The sequence below is a fragment of the Notothenia rossii genome (assembly GCF_949606895.1).
Source record: "Notothenia rossii genome assembly, chromosome: 10".
NCBI lineage: Eukaryota > Metazoa > Chordata > Actinopteri > Perciformes > Nototheniidae > Notothenia > Notothenia rossii.
In genome coordinates this window covers 19635354-19657259 of record NC_136908.1, presented here as the reverse complement: position 1 = coordinate 19657259, position 21906 = coordinate 19635354, and the positions used below count along the sequence as shown (strand labels likewise).

The 21906-nt window shown below is 41.7% G+C and overlaps 1 protein-coding gene across 1 annotated transcript in view; it reads left to right on the top strand.

The window, feature by feature from the left end:
* Positions 1-21906, top strand: part of ext1b (exostosin glycosyltransferase 1b) — a 114404-nt gene that overhangs the window by 56224 nt on the left and 36274 nt on the right. Inside the window, 1 exon segment of the mRNA XM_079653537.1 lies at positions 20371-20464. Within this exon segment, the coding sequence (XP_079509663.1) occupies positions 20371-20464 (94 nt within the window).

Genomic DNA, 21906 nt, shown 5'->3' with positions numbered 1-21906 from the left:
TAATCAACACGTTAAATCTCCTTGTTTAACCCATATAGAAACTTAAGTGTCATCGTGTCGTGACCATCATCTTTGTGCTAAGCTAAGCTATGCTACTCGCGGTAGCTTCATAATAAGCGTACTGATAAGACAGGGGTTTAAATATATCTTTTGTCAGCAAGAAATCCTGTAAAAGTTTTTTCCCCCAAAACTATTAATTCAACATTTAAATGTGTGTTCATACTGATGTACTTTATGATGATCCAGAGTTGTCCTATGTTTGAATAAAGGATAATAAAGTAACTTTAGAACAAATTGGTAAATCTAAAAATAAAGACAGAGATCTTACAAACTAAATAATGAAAGTTGTATTATCAAAAATCACAAAACAGAGCCATTATCTTTCTAGCTTTTAAGCTAACATCTGTTGAGGCCAACCGTGTTTACCATTTGCTTATGTCAGACGGCGTACAGAAAGAAAACCAGCAGCCATTAATGCTACATTAATTTGGCATTATATAGCCGGGCCATTGTTAGCTTGTGGCTGCAGAGCAGAGTGGAGAGGCATATTTCTCCCTGCGGCATCTAAATATAAATCTGTGTGACCTTTTTATTTCCCCAGATGTTCCACTGCAAGGTAGATTGCATCAGCTTTCAAACAAAAGCGCCACAGCTTTATTTTCTCTCCTCTTGTCTGCTAAATTGCTCTTTTCTCATTTCGAAACCAAGTGAAGGCCATTTGGTTTTTGTTGCTCTGTTTTTTTCTTGCAAAGGCAAAACATGCATTTTCCATTTGTGTTTTAAAGCTAAACACAAAAAATGCTCCTGCTGGTTTTCTGAGGAAGAGCTGCTTTCGTTACACCAAATGTCCTGTTTTCGTCTTGAAGTCCCTCAGGCGTAAATCTGCTGCTCTGTTCTACGAAAAACGTCCCCTCATTATCTGTTATTCACAGTTTATTGGCGGATTTCTTGCCACCGCAAGAACTGAATGTCTTCTCTGTAAGCTTGTTATGCGTGTTTCCCAGGAAAACTATGTAATTTATTACCAATTACAAGGAATTGGAATTTGTATAATTACAAAAATTATAGACCCATTATCATGGAAAGCAATACCCATGTGTTTCCCCAAAACTCCCAATGAGAAAAGCATGATTTTCACTGAGATGCTCCACTATACAGGTCCATCCCTCAGAAGCACTAAAAGCCTCTATTTCCCACAATGCAGCCTGATTATATGTTTCATTGAACCCTTGTGCTCTGACCTGCTCTATCGTGCTCTCCTACTCCTACACGGACCTTTGTAGTCCGTATCACCGAACAGTTTTCCGTTCATTAGCGTGCAGCCGGGCACCCACGGCCTGTATGTCTTTGAGTATTCTCTGTAAGCATACTGAATGGGCCTCTCCAGATAACTGCTCACTCTCACTGTCAAAAACATGAAAGACCACCATATGCGTGAGTGTATACTGACACCCCTGACCCACGCTGGGTAAGATATTTTGCTGTGTGTAGCGCAGAAGCAGCATGTTTCAAAGCAAGTGGCTCCACTGTGGCTCGGTGTAATGTGAGGAAGTAGAAAGCCTTAAGGTTGAGAGTTGGGCTGATGGTCTTACCCAAACTGTGCGTTTGTTTTTCAGCACCACAAGAAAGACCTTGGCTCGCACCATCGTAATTATCAAGCCTGAGGATAGTGTGTATGTGCCCATGCGATATCTGACTACTACTGTAGTAGTGCAACTTGTTAAGCACACACACACACACACACACTGCACGAGCTGGTTGGTCCAAGGGGCTCGTCTCTAAGCTGCCAGTAGGAGGGGGCGTGTAGATCCTGTGAGCGCTAATTAAATGTGTTTAACCCAGGGTCATTCGCCGAGAGAAAGAAACGGACGAGTCTCGGAGAGATGTCAAGACTCGTAAGAGCAGAGAGAATCAGAGGCAGAATACTGAGAGAGAAGGAACGATGCAAAACAAGCCAGAGAAGCAGATTGAGAGTGAAGGGTGGGGAGAGAAAAAAACGTTATAAATGTTTTATTGGCCTTCTTTGAACTACTTCAACTGGAGGCGTGTGTGTGTGTGTGTGTGTGTGTGTGTGTGTGTGTGTGTGTGTGTGTGTGTGTGTGTGTGTGTGTGTGTGTGTGTGTGTGTGTGTGTGTGTGTGTGTGTGTGTGTGTGTGTGTGTGTGTGTGTGTGTGTGTGTGTGTGTGTGTGTGTGTGTGTGTGTGTGTGTGTGTGTGTGTGTGTGTGTGTGTGTGTGTGTGTGTGTGTGTGTGTGTGTGTCAGGAGAGCAGCGTGCCTCCCCCACGGATGACCCAGTTAACATTGAGGATGAGAGGTGAGCCAGAGAAATCCAGGCCCCATTGATGACCAGAGCTGAAATATGCAAACTAAAGTTATGGCTAAACAGTAATAAGTTATCATTAAACTTGAATAAAACAACATTAATCATATTTGGAAATAGCAATACACAAGCATCCATTAAGATAGATGGGATTTACATTGGGAGTTAAAGAAAAGAAATTCTTAGGAATCACAATTGATGAGAAACTGAGCTGGAAACCACACATAAAACATATTCATTCCAATGTCTCAAGAAGTATTGCAATATTAAACAAGGCAAGACAGATTCTTGATCATAATTCCCTCTACATTCCTTACTGTTCATTGGTGTTACCTTATTTAAGTTACTGTGCAGAGGTTTGGGGCAGTAATTATAAAGCTACAACACAATCCCTATTTATTCTACAACAAAGAGCAATAAGACTTATTAAAAATGTCGGCTATAGGGATCATACAAACCCATTATTGAGCTAAAATTATTAAAAGTGTCAGACCTTGTTGAATTCCAAATCGCACAAATCATGTTTAAGGCAAAAAACGTTCAATGACCTGGGAATATTCAGATAATGTTCAATGAAGGACAAGGGAATTGTTATTTACGGGGTTCATTTATATTCACTAATGTTAGGGTGCGCACAACAAAGAGACGTTTTTGTGTTTCTGTTTGTGGGGTGAAGATCTGGAACAATTTGAGTGAGGAGCTAAAGGGATGTCCAAACATCAAACTATTCAAAAAGAGGTATAAAGACACAATTCTCACAAGGTACAGGGATTGCTAAACCATAACTGTTTATATTCTTGTTTTGTATTCTATTTATGAATTTGTGTATGTATGTATTTGTATGTGTACATATGTATATATATAAATATATAGAGACCATGCTCCTAACTTGCCTGTATATGTAGATATGTATTATATGAATGATTATATATATTATTCAAGATTATAAGTATACATTTATTGTATGTTAACATATATTAAGATTTTGGGAGAAGGGGTCGGATTAAATAAGTGTAAACTTCTTCCGACCCCTTTTCAGACGTGTAATTAGCTAAAGCTTTGTTGTTTATTGATATCAGACAATGATACTACAGATTATTCAATTATTAATTAAATGTTTCGTTTTGTTATTGCATTCATTTGTATAGTGCTGTATCATGTCTGTATAACCTTTTGTTTCATTTGTATTTTCTTTAGTTTTACACGCTCAGAGGCTTAATCTCTCTAGCTCTACTAATTACTTCTGCCTAAGGTGTTTCACATCAGGACAAAGCATTGTACATGTATTTTCTTTGTTTACACGTATAGAGAAAAAGTCTGTAACCACAGCTGTACCGAAGCCTACAGGGAAAAAGGAAATCGAAATGACTTAAGAGACCCTGGAATATTTACATGATATTATCATATGTGTATTATTAACATGATATCAATATATAATTTAATTTAATACCAACATACCTCAATCGCAACGCAAATGCATATTAAGTTATATTGCATGCTCTGATGATGCATCATTTCCTGAGACTACTCAGGAAAGGCGGGCCCCGCCAGTTAAAAGGAAACTATTTTATAGAGAGACAGACAGTGATTGCCCATTGTAGCATGCCTAAAACAAGGTTTGAGGAATAGCTAACTCTATTAGCAATAGATACAATTAATGTGTAATATAAAAGGTGATGCTCTGCGAAGACTCTCACCTTGGATGTGTTAACAGGACGGCCATATTGGGCTTTCCAATGTCCGTATTGTGTTTATGGGCTTGTTTTGTTACCCACAAGTAGCCAAGAAAATCAATAAGGAAGGTTTGAGTTGATTTTAAAATGAGTACAGATTTTTTTTTAAAAGACATAAAAAGAGAGAGGTAGATAATTTGTCAAAAATGTTCGGCACAAAGAGTGATGAGTATAGAGGCAGGAGTTGTTGTAATACCCGGTTTATGTGTTTGTTGTAATGGCACAGCGCTGTTGACGGAGAAAATCAAGCACCGTGTCCTAGCTAGTGGTTTTAAACCATGATGCCGTTGTAATGATTAGCTTTACCATTACCACTTATTGCTCTTGTAATTGGACTATCAGTTGGAGGTAAATCCATTACTGTGGGACTAAATGGTGGAAAAAACGTTTCTCTGTATATCAGAGGCAAATGTGTGAATGTACAAAATACAGCGATTTGTGTTCATGAAATGATTGCTGTTTCAAACTTAGACACGCAATCCCACGTATGTGCACGTTATGGAAATTATAGCCTGAGCTAAGTGAGTCTAAAAGGTATTAAACTGTACCCTGGCTGTGTGTGTTTTAGTGTAAGTGTGTGTGAGTGTTTCTGACTTGTTCCCCAGGCAGAGGTTTCATGTCGCGGATGGTTAATGCAGCACAGTGGTGTGAGCGTTATGACTTTCAGGAAGTACAAAGTGTGCACACAAACAGAATGACATGCTGGGATGGAATCGAGTCAAATTAGAGTTCACCTAGGAACAGACATCTATTGTTGAACTTAAGATAAGTGTGTGCCTGAGAAGTAAGGTGTTGATGCTGCGCTACTATCTGCTAAACATGCGAGTTGAGAAAGTCACCAGTCATTGGTGCTAATTTATCCTCCTCTCCTTTCTGCACCTTTTTATTTTGCACCTATTTGTCTTCTCCCTATCCCGCCTCACCTTACCTTTTTAAGTTTTCTGTCTTTGAAATGAAGAAGCAGGAATGCTGGGTAACCCAAGTCAGGGTTCTGCTGCAACAATATCCCTCTGTTACAGGTACAAGAGGAGAGGGCTGGCTCTCTGCTCCAATGCCCTGCAGAAATGCGTGAGAGCGGCTTTTTTCAGTGGGTAAAAAAAAGAGACTGAGGCTCCCTTTTACACCTCACATTAACATTTGTCCGGTATCCAGATTGTAGCAAGAAACCATTAATCCTTAATTCCATTTATGCCTGGAATTAAAAGTGTGTCTAGTGCTCTTCTCTTGTGAATGCCATGTGTAAGATAAGAAATAAGACAACAGGTGAGTTTCTTCTGAACTTTGAAAGTTTTTTTTGGACTTGGCGGACCTTTACATCGCTGTCAAAAAGTTCCCAGTCTCTTTTTTTGTTTCGGTTCACCTCTGTTGTCCTCATCTCATCCCCCAGGAGACAGATTTGTATGAAGGCAGTCACAGAGGAGAAATAGTCATCCTGAGAAAGACACCCAGAGACAGGCAGCTATAATAAGACAGCATTCAGAGGAGTCGGAAAACAAGAGATCAGGGAGGAATGTGGAGGAATGTCCCAATGCTCCAACATACTGCAGCATGTATCGTTAAACCTCCAGTGATTCCCTCCAAGAACTGCCTCTTCATGTTCGTTCTTGCTTCATTCATATTATATTAGAAAAGAGGGCTTTTGATTAGAACGCTGCTTTTGTTAAAAAATACATGCACTTTTCTGTACAGTTGAAAAGCTGTTGAGTTTTGCGAAAGATAAGGGCAGCAGGAGGACTGCGATAGTAATCAGATATTTTGAAGTTATTGGATGTGTTTTTATCACCATTTAATGACAGGTTTGCACTGCATGACCTGTGGTTGGGCTCATTCACACAATAATTCATGACGGCTGAGTTTCTGACCAAAATCCAATCAAAACAATTTTTCTTTAAAAAATGAACATCTTTGGGTTGTGGCTTGGCAAGACAAGATATTTGAGAAAACCCAACAGATAAATAGTAGTTTATTGTACATTTTCAAACCAATCTGAAAAATATTCTCCAGTTCAAGCTTCTAACTTGTGAGAATTCTCTTCTTGAGGTACTACATTGAAATTCTTTGGGTGTAGATTTTTGGTCGAACACAAATCGCAATTTGAAGTTGTCGCGTTGAGGTTTTCAGTAATTGCAATGGCGGTTTTTCGCTATTTTCTGAAATATGTTGACCAATAATCATTCAAATAATTGGGAAATTGAATGGCAAGTCAAATAAACATCAGTTGCAACCCTAAACTGAGATGCAGCATGATCTGTAGTCAGTAATGACACCGGGATAGAATATAAACGTTTCACAAGTACGTAATAGGTCTCTTAAATTTCAACTTCCCTTTTTCATGAGCTTGTGTGATTTAATTTAAATGTGCCATTTTCTGATGTGATCCGGCACTCACACTACCTCACAGAAAAAACATTTAGATGTACAATACGCATTGTCATTTCATCTGCCAATCAAAACACTATCCCAATGCATGTCTCCCTGCAGGGAATCCTTGTTAATCCTTAAAAAAACGAGTTGACTTCCTAGAACTTGTCGACTCGCTGGCACAATAAGATAAAATCTATCTGGCGCTGGTGCAGAGCCATGCTGACAACAGACAGGCCACGGATTTGACATTGCATATGAGATAGCAGGGAGATCAACAGCCTCCTCATATGCATCATCTTCCGCTGTACAAAGGTCTGAGTAAAGCCCCTCTGGGTTGGATGTGACCCTTAGATCTAACATGTTCCTGTTTCTGTTTGACCCTCAGCTCCCATCACATACAGGATATTACATACTGAACATGTGGCTATCAGTTTGTCAGGAAATCTACCCTCTGATATGTCACAGCATGTTGCTAGGATAACGTTTATTGAATCAACACTTGCTCATCACCACCGCCTCTGAACCTCACACGTATACATACAGCAGGTCATACACACACCTTATAGAGAAGGATTCATTGCGTTACCTTTCACATCTAGAGAGTACACTTAAGATCGAAAGCTCAAAGGTATTTCCATGAAGGTCACCTCAAACATTCATATCTGAGAACTCACCTCCTTTCCTCTCTTCTCTTTCTTTCCTCGGTTTCCTCTCATTCGTTTACTTTTAATCTTCGCGGACTTTTAATGATTTTAGGTTCCGTTACCTCACAGAGCGGCATTGTTTAAAGTGGACCTACCATGCTATATTTGAATAATATAGTGTAGGACCATACCTACATAAGGCATATTTATACTTTTTATTTTTCAAAATACCAAACAGATCATGCAGCCATTCTTCATTTCGCTCAATTTAACACTGTCTTTGCATGGGCTGATTCTGTGAGAACAGCACCATCTACAGGCCTGGCATATGTACTACAGGGTCTCCAGCGCTTTCGAACGGCAATGTCCGTTGCTGTCTCCTCCTGATTGGTGGAGTTGGCCCAATAGCCGTAGCGCCACTTCTGTGACGTCATAGAAGTGTTCAAATCTGTATCAGTCTGTATCAGATCCGTTGCAGACCCTTTTTAAGAGATTTGGGTATGGAGGAAAATAGAGTGTTGTGTTTTCTGACACTTGGTGAGTTCCCTGGAACACCGGGGACACATATTCATGTATGAAAGGCGTACAAAAGTGCATTTTGCATGATAGGTCACCTTTAATTGAGGCTTGCTAGTGAGAGGATGTCAGAGAGGAGCACCTTGAACATCGTTGTCTCTCTTTTTTTGTTCCGCAAAAGCCATAAATTGGCTTTTGGCCTAGTTCCATCTCTTATTCTATTCCTATGCTTCTATAATGCAGGCTGCAAATATTATACTTGCTGCTGATATTATTCTTTCGCCGAATCTGTCAGGCAGCAGGAATTTAGTGTTGGGTTTCAGCATAGATGAGGCAGCCTTTTTTTTTGTTATTGGAAATGGTGTACAACAGCCCCGATAGTTTTTCTTGGTGCCTCAGAGAGATGAGCCAATTTCTATCCCGATGCACAGGGCTTATTAGTTTTCACTTTCACCCCCTCCCCCCTTCTCTCTGTCGGAGCAGGGCCTCTGCTCTCAACCGCAGCTCATGATTGTCTGCGCGAAAATATAAAGTGGTTTCTCAGACTCATCCCATTATGTACTGTCCCAAAATAAGCATTATCTCCAACAGTGGGTATTTATTGGCGTTGCTCTGCCATCTTAGGCCAGCGTGACAATTCTCCACCAGGAAAGTGAACTTGTTTACGTGCGCAAAAACCTTGATTAATTTTCTTAAACATCAGAGCTTTACGCAGAATGCTTAGTGGCTTTGGTTGATGAGTCTGGATCAGCTTTTTTGGAACAGAGCCCTTAGTTGTACGTACTCCTCATCCCGTGTCTCTCTGCGAAGACCTTGTGGCGAAAACACCCCGCCATCCACGTCGCCCGCTGGCCTCTGTGGCTTTTGGAGACCCAGAGGACTGAAGGGACGTCTGGTTTTCTTGTGTCATCTCCTAAATACTTCCTCTTGTCGTGGCTCATGTGCTCGTTTTTTTTTTATTAGTTGCAGCTTCATTTGGTCTCATCTTGTAAATCTGTCTTTCCCTTTTAAATCTCATCCCTTCTGCTTCTCTCTCATCCTCCCTCTTGCCGCCTCCTCCTCTCCCATGCTGTTCAAGCCACAGTTCCCACAAGCCCCGGGGCCACAGCTGTAGCTCGTCCATGTCTCCTCCTGACCTCTCGATGTAGCACTGGAGAACAGCTGTTCCCTGTAGACACACACACACACACACACACACACACACACACACACACACACACACACACACACACACACACACACACACACACACACACACACACACACTTGCACACCAACCAGCCAACTGCAGTGCTCCGGGGGAAGCCTGCAGTAGGTTTGTACTTTGGGTTCATCATCACAGTTACAACACACACACACAGACATATGTGGTCTGACATGAGCATGAACTCTCACCACTTTGTACTCAGACAGATACATAAGCTGTATATAATAAAGTAAAGGTATATGCACACACAAATGCACTGATATAACTCCCAACACGATCATCCACACTCTGCATGCTCCCCCAGTCAGACTGAATCTCAGCCACCGCGAGCCTCGCTGAAAGGCTTATTCCTCCTTTTGTTACTCAGGGTGAGTAACCTTTGACCTGTTCACCGTGACCCCACCCAGCTTTGGAGCCTAAATTCATAGTCATATGAGAGCAGGTTAGCCCTTGAGAGGTGTGTGTCATATGACTGAGATGGAGCGCTTGTAGCTGAAGGAACCGTTCCCCAGGGTGACATCTCACAGATACAAAGGAATGCAGACAGACACAACATAATACACACACACACACACACACACACACACACACACACACACACTCACACTCACACACACACTCACACACACACACACACACACACACACACTCACACTCACACTCACACACACACACACACACACACTCACACACACACACACAAAAGAGGGATAGCGTAGTGTCGATGTGATAATTTTATCAGTGTTTCTGTGCAACAAAAAAACTGCATTCATATTTTATTCCCTTTACCTTTTTATAACAACAAATCAACAATATATATCTATAAAATACACTTATAGATCACCATCAGACATCTAAACTCTGTAAAACTTAGAATGGAAAACTTTTCTAAATCAAAACCATCATGTTAGCAACTTTGTGTGGCTTTACTTCAGAGCAGTGCCACAAGCTAAATGCTAACGTTACTATGATAACTTTTTCACAATGACAATCCTGTTGCCTTGTAGGTGTCTTTGTTTACCTGCTTACTGGTTTGTTGCACGTTAGCATGCAAAAGTAATAGGCCGACTTCAATTTAGAAACTTACAGCTCTAGCATGGCTGATACATTGATCATTTTCCTACCAATATAGCATCCATGCGCAATTTTCCACCATATTTAACTTAACAACGCAGCTCTAACTATACTAACTACAGCCGTGCACACACTCCAACATGAAGGGTTAACGCTGACAACAGCTACATGGCAACTCGCATACAGAAAAACAGACATATGGACACACACACACACACACACACACACACACACACACACACACACACACACACCTACATATAGTATAGCCTTGCTGCAGAGGTTTGGGAGTGCTGGCTGAATTTGAATGCAGACCTCCAGCTGACATCTATCTATGATTAATGAGAGAGTCCAGGTTACATTTTGGCTCCTTAATGAATACAGTTGGAGAAGTTGAAGAGCCTATCAATATTTGACATGACTCTTGAATGTGTTTGCATAATTGATGCAGGATTTTAAATTGAATCATAATTGCATCATGGCGGACGTTTCGTCCTTTTCTCTCATTATTTTCCTTTGTATCCCACTCCCCGTGATACTTCTCTCAAGGCCAAATTTGCCCCCTTCACTATCATTTTCTCACACATGTATTACAGACTCACGCACACGCACTCCAATGGGTGCCGACAGACAATCAATGTGATCTCAGGGTGTGACTGACACATGGCACTGATGAACCCACTGGGTAGCGTATCGCTTTGCTTGCCTCTCTGCTCGTGATTGACAGCTGTACTTCCTCTCTTTCTCTCACACACACCCTGGGAGCAATGACTGTCTCAGACATCATGCTGCTCTCCAGCGTGCTGCGGTGCTGACATAGTCTGACGCCAATGTCAAACGCACTCTCAAATGAGAGCGTATGAGCTTGTCTGTCTGTGTGTGAGAGATGGATAGAAATTTGAAGAATGAACAAGAATTATAACGGAAATAGAGTCATAACACAGTTTTATTCCACTGCACATTTATAAAAATCACACTGGCACATGAGTCCTGTGAAAAAGTTGTTCTCTGGAACCGTAGAGCCACTTAAATATGACTTTCCAACTTGATTGATAGACAGATTCGCATATAAATCAGAAACGCATGAAACTTCCCCATTCCAGTCACTGTGATGTCTTTTTTTCCAATTTTTTAAAGAGTGAGGTGAAGTATCATACCCTGTTGCGGCAGCTCAAGTCTCTGGACCCTGGCAACTCTAAAGCCTTTTTCAAAATAACTATTTGGAGAAAAGCCTGCTTTTCCAAATTCTCTGCAAAGCTGACATTTCAAAGGGTGCTACCTTAACTGACGACAGTGTATCACATCCACCCATTTACTGTGGTAGTCATGGCGCTGGCTGCAGGTTCATAGCATTCTTCACAGTGCTGAGGGACCCAGGTGGCTACACGACCGGGTTTTGATTTTGATTTAGAGGAGTCTTCAGAGGGAATACATCAGAGTGTGTTTGCGGACAAGAAATTAGAGGCGATTAAGTCTCTACTCACCTATTGGATGAGAGTGGAAATGGTCTTTGCCGGCAGATGGGACCCCGATAATGGTCGGTGGGGCTTTGAAAATAAGGGGGGGGTTAGTGTGTGTGCAGTGTATGCATATTAACGCTGCATGTGTGTTTGTGAGACTGTTGCTGGGTGTGTGTGTGTGTGTGTGTGTGTGTGTGTGTGTGTGTGTGTGTGTGTGTGTGTGTGTGTGTGTGTGTGTGTGTGTGTGTGTGTGTGTGTGTGTGTGTGTGTGTGTGTGTGTGTGTGTGTGTGTGTGTGTGTGTGTGTGTGTGTGTGTGTGTGTGTGTGTGTGTGTGTGTGTGTGTGTGTGTGTGTGTGTGTGTGTGTGTGTGTGATGAAAGGAGAGGGGTAACTCCGGCATCCTCTGCACTCCTCGTTTCAGTGGCTCTGATGACAAAATGTGTCAGTGTTTAAAAAAGAGGCCACCGCAGAGCATGTGCTGACATGTCTAAATCTGAGACCATCTCACACATATGGATCTACACACATGAACAAACACACACACACGCCAAGTAACAAGCACAGTGAGTCCTCCCGAGGGCCATCTGGAAGTGCAGAGAGAGGCACAGCTGGTATCCAGTGAACATCCACGAAGTCCGGACCCCTCATCTGCAAGGCGTGGGGGTGTGTGTGTGTGGGGGTGTGTGTGTGGGGGTGTGGGTGGGTGGGTGGGTCTACAGTAGATGCCCATGAAAACAAATCCCCCAAATATTCTTGGAAACGTGTTTGGAATAGGTGTCGCCTAGTTTGAAATCAACCTCACTTCCATCCTCTGGAGAAATGTGTGTGTGTGAGCAGTTCGGAACTCTGACTACTGTGCAGACACTAAATGTAACTGAAAAATTGCCTCCATCTGTTGGCAGTGGAAAAAATCTGAGAGGACAAATTGAAAAGATTGCAAGGATAAAGCCGTCATAGTGAATTAGTGTCGCGGGCGGCAGGGAGACTTCTTGTTATCGGGGTATTTGTAAAATATTCAGGCTTTACACGTGTGAGGGGGGAATGGGTAGCTGCAGGGAAAGGACAGGCCGCTGACTCCAACTGATTCAGAAGTTTGCGCGAGCGTACCGAGTGTGAGTCTGCATGTATATATGAGCCTTCTGTTTGGACATGTTTTTTGTTTTGTTTAGGCTTATGTGGTTCATTCCCACCACCTGCAGCTAAACTTCCCAGCACTCATTTGAATAGTAATATGGATCTAGCGCAGCTATGCAAACTAGCGTGACATCTCAGAAATTCCTTAAAGCCAGTTACTTTTTAATTCAAGCTGCAACACTGAGGTGCTGGGACTTTCCAGGCAATATCTGACGAGTATGGTTCATTTATTGGCAGCTTGAGGAGATGTAATATACGTTAGCTGTGAAGGCTGCAGGTCACCAGGGCCTGTGTCAAGCTGTGCACATTTTCATAATGTAATAGAGCTTTTGATTCTTAGTTTTGAAACCCAACGGGGTGTATTTGTCCCTGAAACATTTCCAGGGTTGTTATTTGTGATTGAAATGTATTCACGTAGGGGTAAGAGTGAAGGGAGCTAGAAAGGGGAGACAAAAGAATAACAGAGATATTACCACGGACCTATCAGTCAGCAATTCCCCACAAGAAATTGTTCTTGACGGGGCGGAAAGACCTGTCATATTAAACTCTTGTTCAAATGTTATACACAGATAAATCCGTGTTCCGCTGAAATCCAGTCAAGATGGTCTTGGGTTCATACCTGATATCAGAATACCTCTCAGGAGAGTCTCTAGCCAACACTTGTTTTACTTTTCCAACTTATTATGCATACAACTGTCTGTGAAAGCTCACGATCAAAGTCACAACATCACACACTGTCATCAACACTTCATTATGCTCCATCCGCGGGGATCAATATTGTTATTTTGGACACTCAAAGAGGCTGTCATCTGTTTTTGCTGATTATTTCACACTCTCAATGATGAAACCAGCATGTGCAGGAACACATTCTTCCACTTATGCAGATGACCGATGTTGGTGTGTGGCCTGCGCAGTCCGGTCCCCGATGCGTCCTCCGTTTGCTTAGTGAGCTGCCACACCTGTGACAACAGCTGTCTCTCTGTAATGCAGTTTCATCTGGCTAATATTGTTATAGGGTATTACAATCTGGATGTGTGTGCTTTATTAATGTATTGTTTGATGGCTCACTCTGCTCTCAGCTTGTCTTTAGGCTTGATTTCAGGGAGTGATTTTCAAAAATGTTAATATTGGTGATTTTTTAACACGATTTTGTATTTGTTAACCTAACTTATGAGTCTTATTTTTCATTATTGCCGTCATTCTTTAAGTTGGGAACTCATTGAAACAGCCTAGGAAACTCTTAAAAAAAATGTTTATTTGTTTTGCCAGTCAAATAAAGGTTAAATTACAGAGGATGTATTTTAAGGCTGACAAGTCTACAAATTCACTTGAAGCAGTGTCGTCTGCGATAGTAGTTAAGCTATACACTACAGTCACGTTAAAATATACCTCGCCATATGTGGACGCTTTCATCCAATGCACATTAAAGCGGAGTATATTTGTCCTTCATGTGCTTGTAACTGCTGTGCTGCCTTTTCAGCTGCCACATTTTAACGTGTAACTCTTTAGATGTGGCAAGCTCTACCCGTCAAACCAGCCGCCATGACATCGTTTTCTTCACATGCACTCAGCTGTGTTTCACATGTCAAACTACTACGGAGCTACACAGGGGTGTGACAGTCTCAGGGTAAACTCTTTATAGTTCTGTGAGTTTAATCAGGTTGGCCCCGCGTGCGTGCGGACAGACCTCAGTGTCGTCATGGGTTCGACCAAAGAGAGCCTATTTGTTTGCCGTGGCGGACAGGGGTGGTTCTAGGGAGGGGCCAGTGCCCCCTTAACACTGACTTTGGACCCCCCCTGTGGCCCCCCTGAAAATGAAAAAAAAAAGTTTATGATTAAACGATTTCTCCGCTGACGGATTAGGCGGAACTAACGCTATTTGTCATTTTAGTCTGACCCGTTAGAACGTAACAACTGTAACTATAAGTATCTGAAATAAATACGTGTACTGAAACAAATACCAATCGTTGTGGTTAGCAACTGGTGCTAGCTACGCTAACGGATATAAGGAGCTTTTTCAAGTTGGAGGGAGAACTCTCTCCTGTCAGACTGAGAGTTTCAGATAACCTCAGCTCAGGTGAAGTAAAGAACTCTCTCAGTGTTTAGATAGTTAACTTTAGTCTAAGTTATCTCAGTGGGTCTCAAACGGTTTTTTCTCCATTTATGTAAACAAGTATTTCCAAGGCACACCTTCATATGATCATTATAGGTATACAAAAATAAGAAAATACATGAAAACTGTTATGAAATACTATATGACAGTAAAACAAGAATACAGTTTAAAAGGGGAATGATTTGTAAAATATCCATAAAGAAAAACGGAGAGGGAGAAAGCGAGAAGAAATAAAGATGGGAAAGGAAAACTAAAGAAATTGAGAAAAACCATAAGATTGAGGCATTCAGTTACTTGGTAAAAGTGTATTTAGTGGAAAAGAAAGTAAGTACTTTATTAAGACATACGTACATTGCAAAAAACAACATAATCGAAAAAAATGATTATTTTGCTTTGCTAGGTTGTGACAGTGCACCGCAACATATTTGATCTAATTTATTTTTAGTCTAATTTATTTATCATATTTATATATGTCTAGTAGATTGTTGAAGTGCGCTCCAAAATATTTGTTGATCTTGTATATTGGTATTTATTATTTTTGATATTATTTATTTAAATGTAGATATAAATGTATCATTTATTTTATTTATTTTTGTATTGGTTTTTCAGTTGATTATACGTTCAGGGTAATCAACAGTTCAAAAGATACTGTTCAAATTATTATTTGTTTTTTTTAAAAAGTTCAATAAATGGACGTTTTCAAAGTCAATGAATAATCCACTGTAGCGTCCAGGACCTTAATGGGAAACCCTACATGTTTGAACACCCTCTATGAAACGTCAAGCTACCCCACAGCACCCCCAAAAGAAAATCTCTGGCGCCACCACTGCTTCTTATGCGCAATTACTTCATACTGTCTTTGTCTTTTTCGTCCTGCTTTTATTGTGCCCACCTCAGAAAAGAACTGGCCCCAGCCTGGCTCCCCCCAGTCAAATTGGCCTAGAACCGCCACTGGCAGCGGACCTCTAGGTCATTCCATGCTAGAAAGCTAATTGGAACTAGCATAAGCTGGCTAATGAACGCTAATTAGGCTAATTAATTAGATGCAGAGTGTACAGCGGGCGTTATGGCTGCGTAGGAGGAGGAAGATGGGACAAAAATGGACAGGCACGCATCTGGATGCACACATACGGACAAGTTTCCCCACATAGCTGCAGGGGGAATAAGAAGAGAGGGCGGAAAGTTAGGGGACACACACATTCCTGTCACACACTACTGATTTCTCTTTCAAGCTCATATCTGTCGCTATACGCATGTGCGCACACATCTTATCATCCTCAAACACACACATTGGAGCATATGTGGATACAACACACACATTCCCCCCCCTCACCAAACATACTCTATCTCTGTTTGTCAGGAGCCAGAGATGCCGCCTTTCTTTTTTACCCAGAAGCTCGGTTAGCCTGCACATCTGTCCTCCTCTCATGGGAACACACGCAACAATATGCTTCAACTTAGACACTGGTGTGTTTATGAGGAGGACGAGGCTCCTGTTTAATTACTGCTGGAATCTGTCCTTAGTCTTTTTTCAGGAGTTATTAACTAGACAAATTAGCACATCTGTGCCATGACATTCATAATGATAAATAACTTGTATATATTCTTTGATGTTCATCCTCTACATTGTGGAATTCACTTTCATGTGCAGAAGGACACAGAGGAAATTAGAGCATTCTTCATCATAAATTAATAATTTACTAGAGGGCTGTTTTTCAGTAACACAAGATCTCTTGAGCACACACACTACAAACCTGGCTACAATGCAGTACAAAAATACTTCAGCAGACCTCCAGACACCCATTCTTTCACACACTCTTGCAGACACACACGTACCAAAACCCACTTTGGAAGACAAAGAAATGAAAGAAAGCGAGACAGGAGAGAGGTCCAGGAGGCTAATGTAACAACAGCCGCAATAAGCAGTACATTGGATCTCTTATTCTCTGCTCCCTGGAAGACTCTCAGGCTGGTTGTGGTTTTGTGTTTTCATCCCCCTCAGGCTTCATGTTCAGGCGACTGCTGAATGCCCACACGGCACCAGAAAGTCCAGATGGCAGACCACCAAGTGCACACCTTTGGGAATCTGGGCTTGACTTAAGTTAATTAAAGTTGTTACATTAACTCAAGTTAGGGCAGTTTTCAGATACCTTACTTCATTTAATGTGCTGTATATGTGTACTACACTACATTTCACAGGAAATCATAGCACTTTTGAATCTTTCAGTGTGTTTTGATTTGATTCGACAAATTCATTTAAAAGTAAACAACAGCTCAGACAGCACAGTAAGTTAAAGTTGGGATAACACAATACAGCCAAAGGCTTATTTGCATTGTGCTCCTTGCTTTTGTGCTCTAATGTAATCTGCAAATAGACTCTACTATCCTGCAATACAAGAACAATGGGGCTCCTTATTTTCATGTCTTCCACATGCATCATTAACATTTTAGCCTGCTTGAGTCGTTTTTTTGTGTAGTCATCAATTGTGTAGTACACCTCGTACATCGTTCAGTAATAAAGGGGCCCTCTTGTGCTTTTTGGGGGTTTCCCCTTTTTCTGTAGTGTATAGGTTTAGTAATGTCACCGGAGGGGTACTAAATACAAATATGAACCTGAAATTAAGCATGATGGGGCCTCTGAAGGATACATTAAAAAGTGAATTTAAGATACATTTGGAGCTAACTCATGGAATAACATTTATTTTGCTAGCTAGCCACAGCTGACAAACGCATTAAGATGGCAAAGCTCAGAGACCGTTTGTCCACAAATGAGAAGCTTGCTTTGAATTCTTCTTGCATCAAAAGACCAATGTCTTGTTTAATCCTCAATATGGCTTGTCTGCCTCTGTTATCTTTGTGAACTTCATTTGTTTTACTCTAGAGTGGAAAACTTTAGCAACATTCATTATTATTATTGATACTTACTGACTGAAGGATCAGCTTGACAAAGAGAGCATTAACTAGATAGTGTGTTTATACAATAATACATTATCCATCCTCCTGCTCTTCCACCCTCTGACCTTCTTGTCTGTGTGAATATCGCACCATCCCATGTAATTAAGTTACCGCAAGTGAAGGTCTTAATGGCAGGTTGCCACGGTAACCATGTAGTACGTTGCCGTTAGGGCTTGCGTTGAAGTGTTTCTAAACTGCTTCACAGTTGTTGGACATGCTGACACGTGCACTCAACACACTCGCATGCATACCAAACGACAGGGTGCATACACAGAGGTCACTTCCTGCGCTTTATTACACAAAGCCTTGTTTTCTGTCTGCTTCATATCTTCTGAGTGCACACTTGTTCCCTCCAAACGTGGCAAGACACATTCCCAGTAGGCTGTCGCATTACCTTTGTCACACCTGCTTTGTTTCCTTCTTACCCTGCTTTCATTGTGTCATCTGTCTCTCATAAACACACATATGCAATGGAGAATCGTACACATGTTTTAGTGTAAAGATTGAAATACACACAATCAAATCCTGCAAGCCCGCTGTGGTTTGCCTCTGCCGGCTCAAGGTCACAGGGCCAAAACGAAGCATGGCTGTTGTTAGACAGAACAGATTAAGAGGTAGAGAAAGAGGGTGAAAGATGGTAAAAGCTAGCTGTGGCCTCTGGACCCAGCGTTAACCAGCAGGAAGGTGCAGGAGAGAGGAGAAGGGAGGCACATGTGGGTTTAAACAGCAGGGAACTACATCATGTTGGCCTCTCCCTGTAACCTCCTCGCCATAATTCAAATCTCTACCCTGCTCAGAGTAAATCATGTCATGACAAGGTGAAGATACACAGCAGGTGAATCATGTAGGAGGGTTGTACTGGCAGCTTTTAAAGAGAACAGCCACAAGTGCATTGCATCTTATAAAACAGAGATTAACTGGAGTGACTTTCGGGAATAAAAAGACAAACCTGAAAGACAAACTAAAAGTTTAAAAGTTCTGCTAATGACAGATTACATTAGGTTATTAGTATTTGCAGATAACTTAGCGTTGTTTAAACCTACAGAAGATCTGACACACACGAACGTTTTCCAAGGGCTGTTGCATGTTAAATCCACACATTGATATTCACTGCCATCAGACGCCTGTCTGTTTTGTGGAAACACACACACAAACACACACACAGACATACACACCGCCCAGGCACCCAGCTGGTGTGGAAATATGGGCTAAGATAGCTTCTCCATCGACAGGTGACGGAACGTCAATGTGAGGGCGTGCAGCTGTCGCTTGTGCATGCCGCGTGTGTCTGCCAGCCTGCCTGTGTGTGTATGTTTGTCTAAATGTGTGTTTTTCGCCACAATAACTGTGTTATGTGCTGCACAGCACGTTATGCATGTAGGTGTAAAGAGGGTGGGATTTTATAACAGGCTGTCATGTCCCCTGCACTTCATTAGAGCTCTGCTAATCCCGCCAGCAACATCAGCAATCACCATCACCACCAAGGGTGTGTTGTGTGTCTGTGTGAGGTGTTTAGCTTGGTGCTTGGCTTCCAGCTTTGCCCCGTGAGCTCGGCCCATATTCACAGGCGCACAGCAATCACTCTGAACAAGCTACACCACATCCATGGCAGAGTGTGTGTGTGTGTGTGTGTGTGTGTGTGTGTGTGTGTGTGTGTGTGTGTGTGTGTGTGTGTGTGTGTGTGTGTGTGTGTGTGTGTGTGTGTGTGTGTGTGTGTGTGTGTGTGTGTGTGTGTGTGTGTGTGTGTGTGTGTGTGTGTGTGTGTGTGTGTGTGTGTGTGTGTGTGTGTGACCCAAAACACACACACACACACAGAGAGCGCCAGCTGTGTGGTGGTAGCAGGTGTCACTCTCAGCTCATTACCCCTGGCAGGGTTGATCACCCTGTTTGGAGAGCAATAAGACACACCTCACTGGAGAGATGGAGGGGGAGAAAGAGGAGAGGGAGGGAAGAGAGGGAACATCCACCTCCTGCTTTAAAAGATAGAGGGGTTGAGAAAGGCAGCGAGTGAGGAAGAGTAGGTGTATAAAGTAGCGTATGGTTGGTGAGATTGAAGGGGGGTGGGTATGACGTTTATGTATGGGAAGGCTGTTAAGTGAAAATGTAACAAGCCAAAAAGGGGGAGATTTATGAAATCCACGAACATCTGGATCATATGTTTTTGCCGTCATTTCTATTTGTAACAATGACATCGCTCACAAGTGTAATTGGTGTGACTTGGGCATACGGCCACATCATTAAGAAGAAGTTAGACATTGCTTGAAAAAAAGACAATGAGGTTTATAGAACCCATTTATGACCTAACACCAGTTGTACTGTAGTACGCTGCAGTCAGGGGGTTATGACATATGTTTAGTAAAACTGTTATCAGCTTTGACCTTCTAAATAAAGGGGTTTGGATAACCTGACAGATTGTCTGACAGGACGTGTAACTGCTCATCGTACAACCCATGTTTTCTTGTAATAGACCGGACTTGTCCTTTGAGTCAATTACAACAGAAACAGTAGAGTTTCACAGCAACCAAAGCTTATACCACAGGAATGGCTGGTTTTAAAATGAAAATGTTCAACAGGATTTGAATGTTTTCCTGATTGTTCTACTTATGTCATAAAAAAGCTGATAATGTTGCTGTAAAAGTGTGTTTCCATGATTGATGTCTGACAAGCGGTGTTTAACTTGAAAATGTTTTTGAACTATGAGAAACTATCTAATTGTATAGCTCATTACAACAGGTAGCAGTGATGCATGTATTCCTGTAATTACATACATTTTTTGAGCATGTTGCCATAAATAACATGTTCTTGCTCAGTAGCCTCATTGTGTGTGTGTGTGTTTGTGTGTCTCTGCAGGTACGACTACAAGGAGATGCTCCACAACTCCACCTTCTGCTTGGTGCCCCGTGGCAGACGCCTAGGCTCATTCCGCTTCCTCGAGGCGCTGCAGGTAGTTAGCAGTAACACACACACACACACATACATGAACAGACATTATTCCACACAACATCCCATTACGGGAAGGCACTGCTGCACTCTGTAAATGCATGCCTACCGGCAATATCACCAGGACTAAATAGAATCCCTTACCAACTAGCATTTGGTGTTTTAATGTTGCTGCTTCTTCCAGTAATAAAGGATCTCTAAATCATTACCACCTTATATGTGAGACTAATAATGTAATAAATATAAACAAACACCCTTCACTGAGGAGATTTGCTGCGATTTCCTTCCTCTAACTAAAAGGTACATTGTAAAACAGGATTGAATTTGCAGATAATCTTTCAACTTGTTGCCTGAAAATGATAGGGTAGGAAAAATATAAACTTTGAAAACTTGATTAGTTTTAATACAATCAATAACCTGTTGTCCTCTGAAAAACTGCTCTTCAGAGTATTAACAGTTAGAATGAAGGGTCACACCAGGTTATATAAAGTATCTGTTCAATAAAACTTTGTGAATTATCCTGTATTATCCCGGACATTATTGTCCCATTAGCCACCAAGCTAACACTACACTAGTTTGTAAAGATTTTCTGAACTCTTAACTTAATACTTTATTTCATACAAATAATGTCATCTCTGGTAAGAAAATGCCAGGGGTAAGTAAATGGCCATGTAGAGGAAGAATAGAAAGAAACTCAGGAAGCTATTTTGACTGATTAGCCATGTTCGCAGCTGGCTAGCGTGTTAGCAGTGAGAGCTAGCCAAAATGATTCAAATGTTCCCACTTACTGTACATGCCAAATATTTTGGCTCTGTTTTTTAGGTATTGTTCAAGTGATTTCATAATATTAAAATGTTTTACAAAGAAAACCCCATCAGGTTTTTGTGCCTGTGAAGTTAATTGTACATTAAGTGGAAATGGCTCCACATAATGTATCGCTATACCTTGTCAGGCTGTATGACTTTACCTGTCATACTAACCAGGGAGGTACATTCTTCCCATCAAAAGTCCTTTGCCATTAATGCATTTACCTCCACTTCACTCAAACCCCTTGAAATCTACACACTTCACAAACCTCTCTTTTTCTCTCTCCATTTTTATAACTGCACTGCACTCTTCCGCATTACCACTGCACCGTCCTTTACCTCTCCTTACTGTCCACCGAGTGCAGCCACATAAGTGTGCTTATCTCACTATCGGCTGACACACACACACACACACACACACACACACACACACACACACACACACACACACACACACACACACACACACACTTCACTCAAGAGAGAAATATGCCCTCTCCTTTCTACATTTGTATGACTCTCTCCATCCATCGACTCCCAGGAAGATGGAAGGAGAGTATTTACAGGCTTTAGTCTTTGCATGAGAAAGCAACTGCTAATAGAGGTCAACTATGCGTGCGTGTGCGTGTGCGTGTGCGTG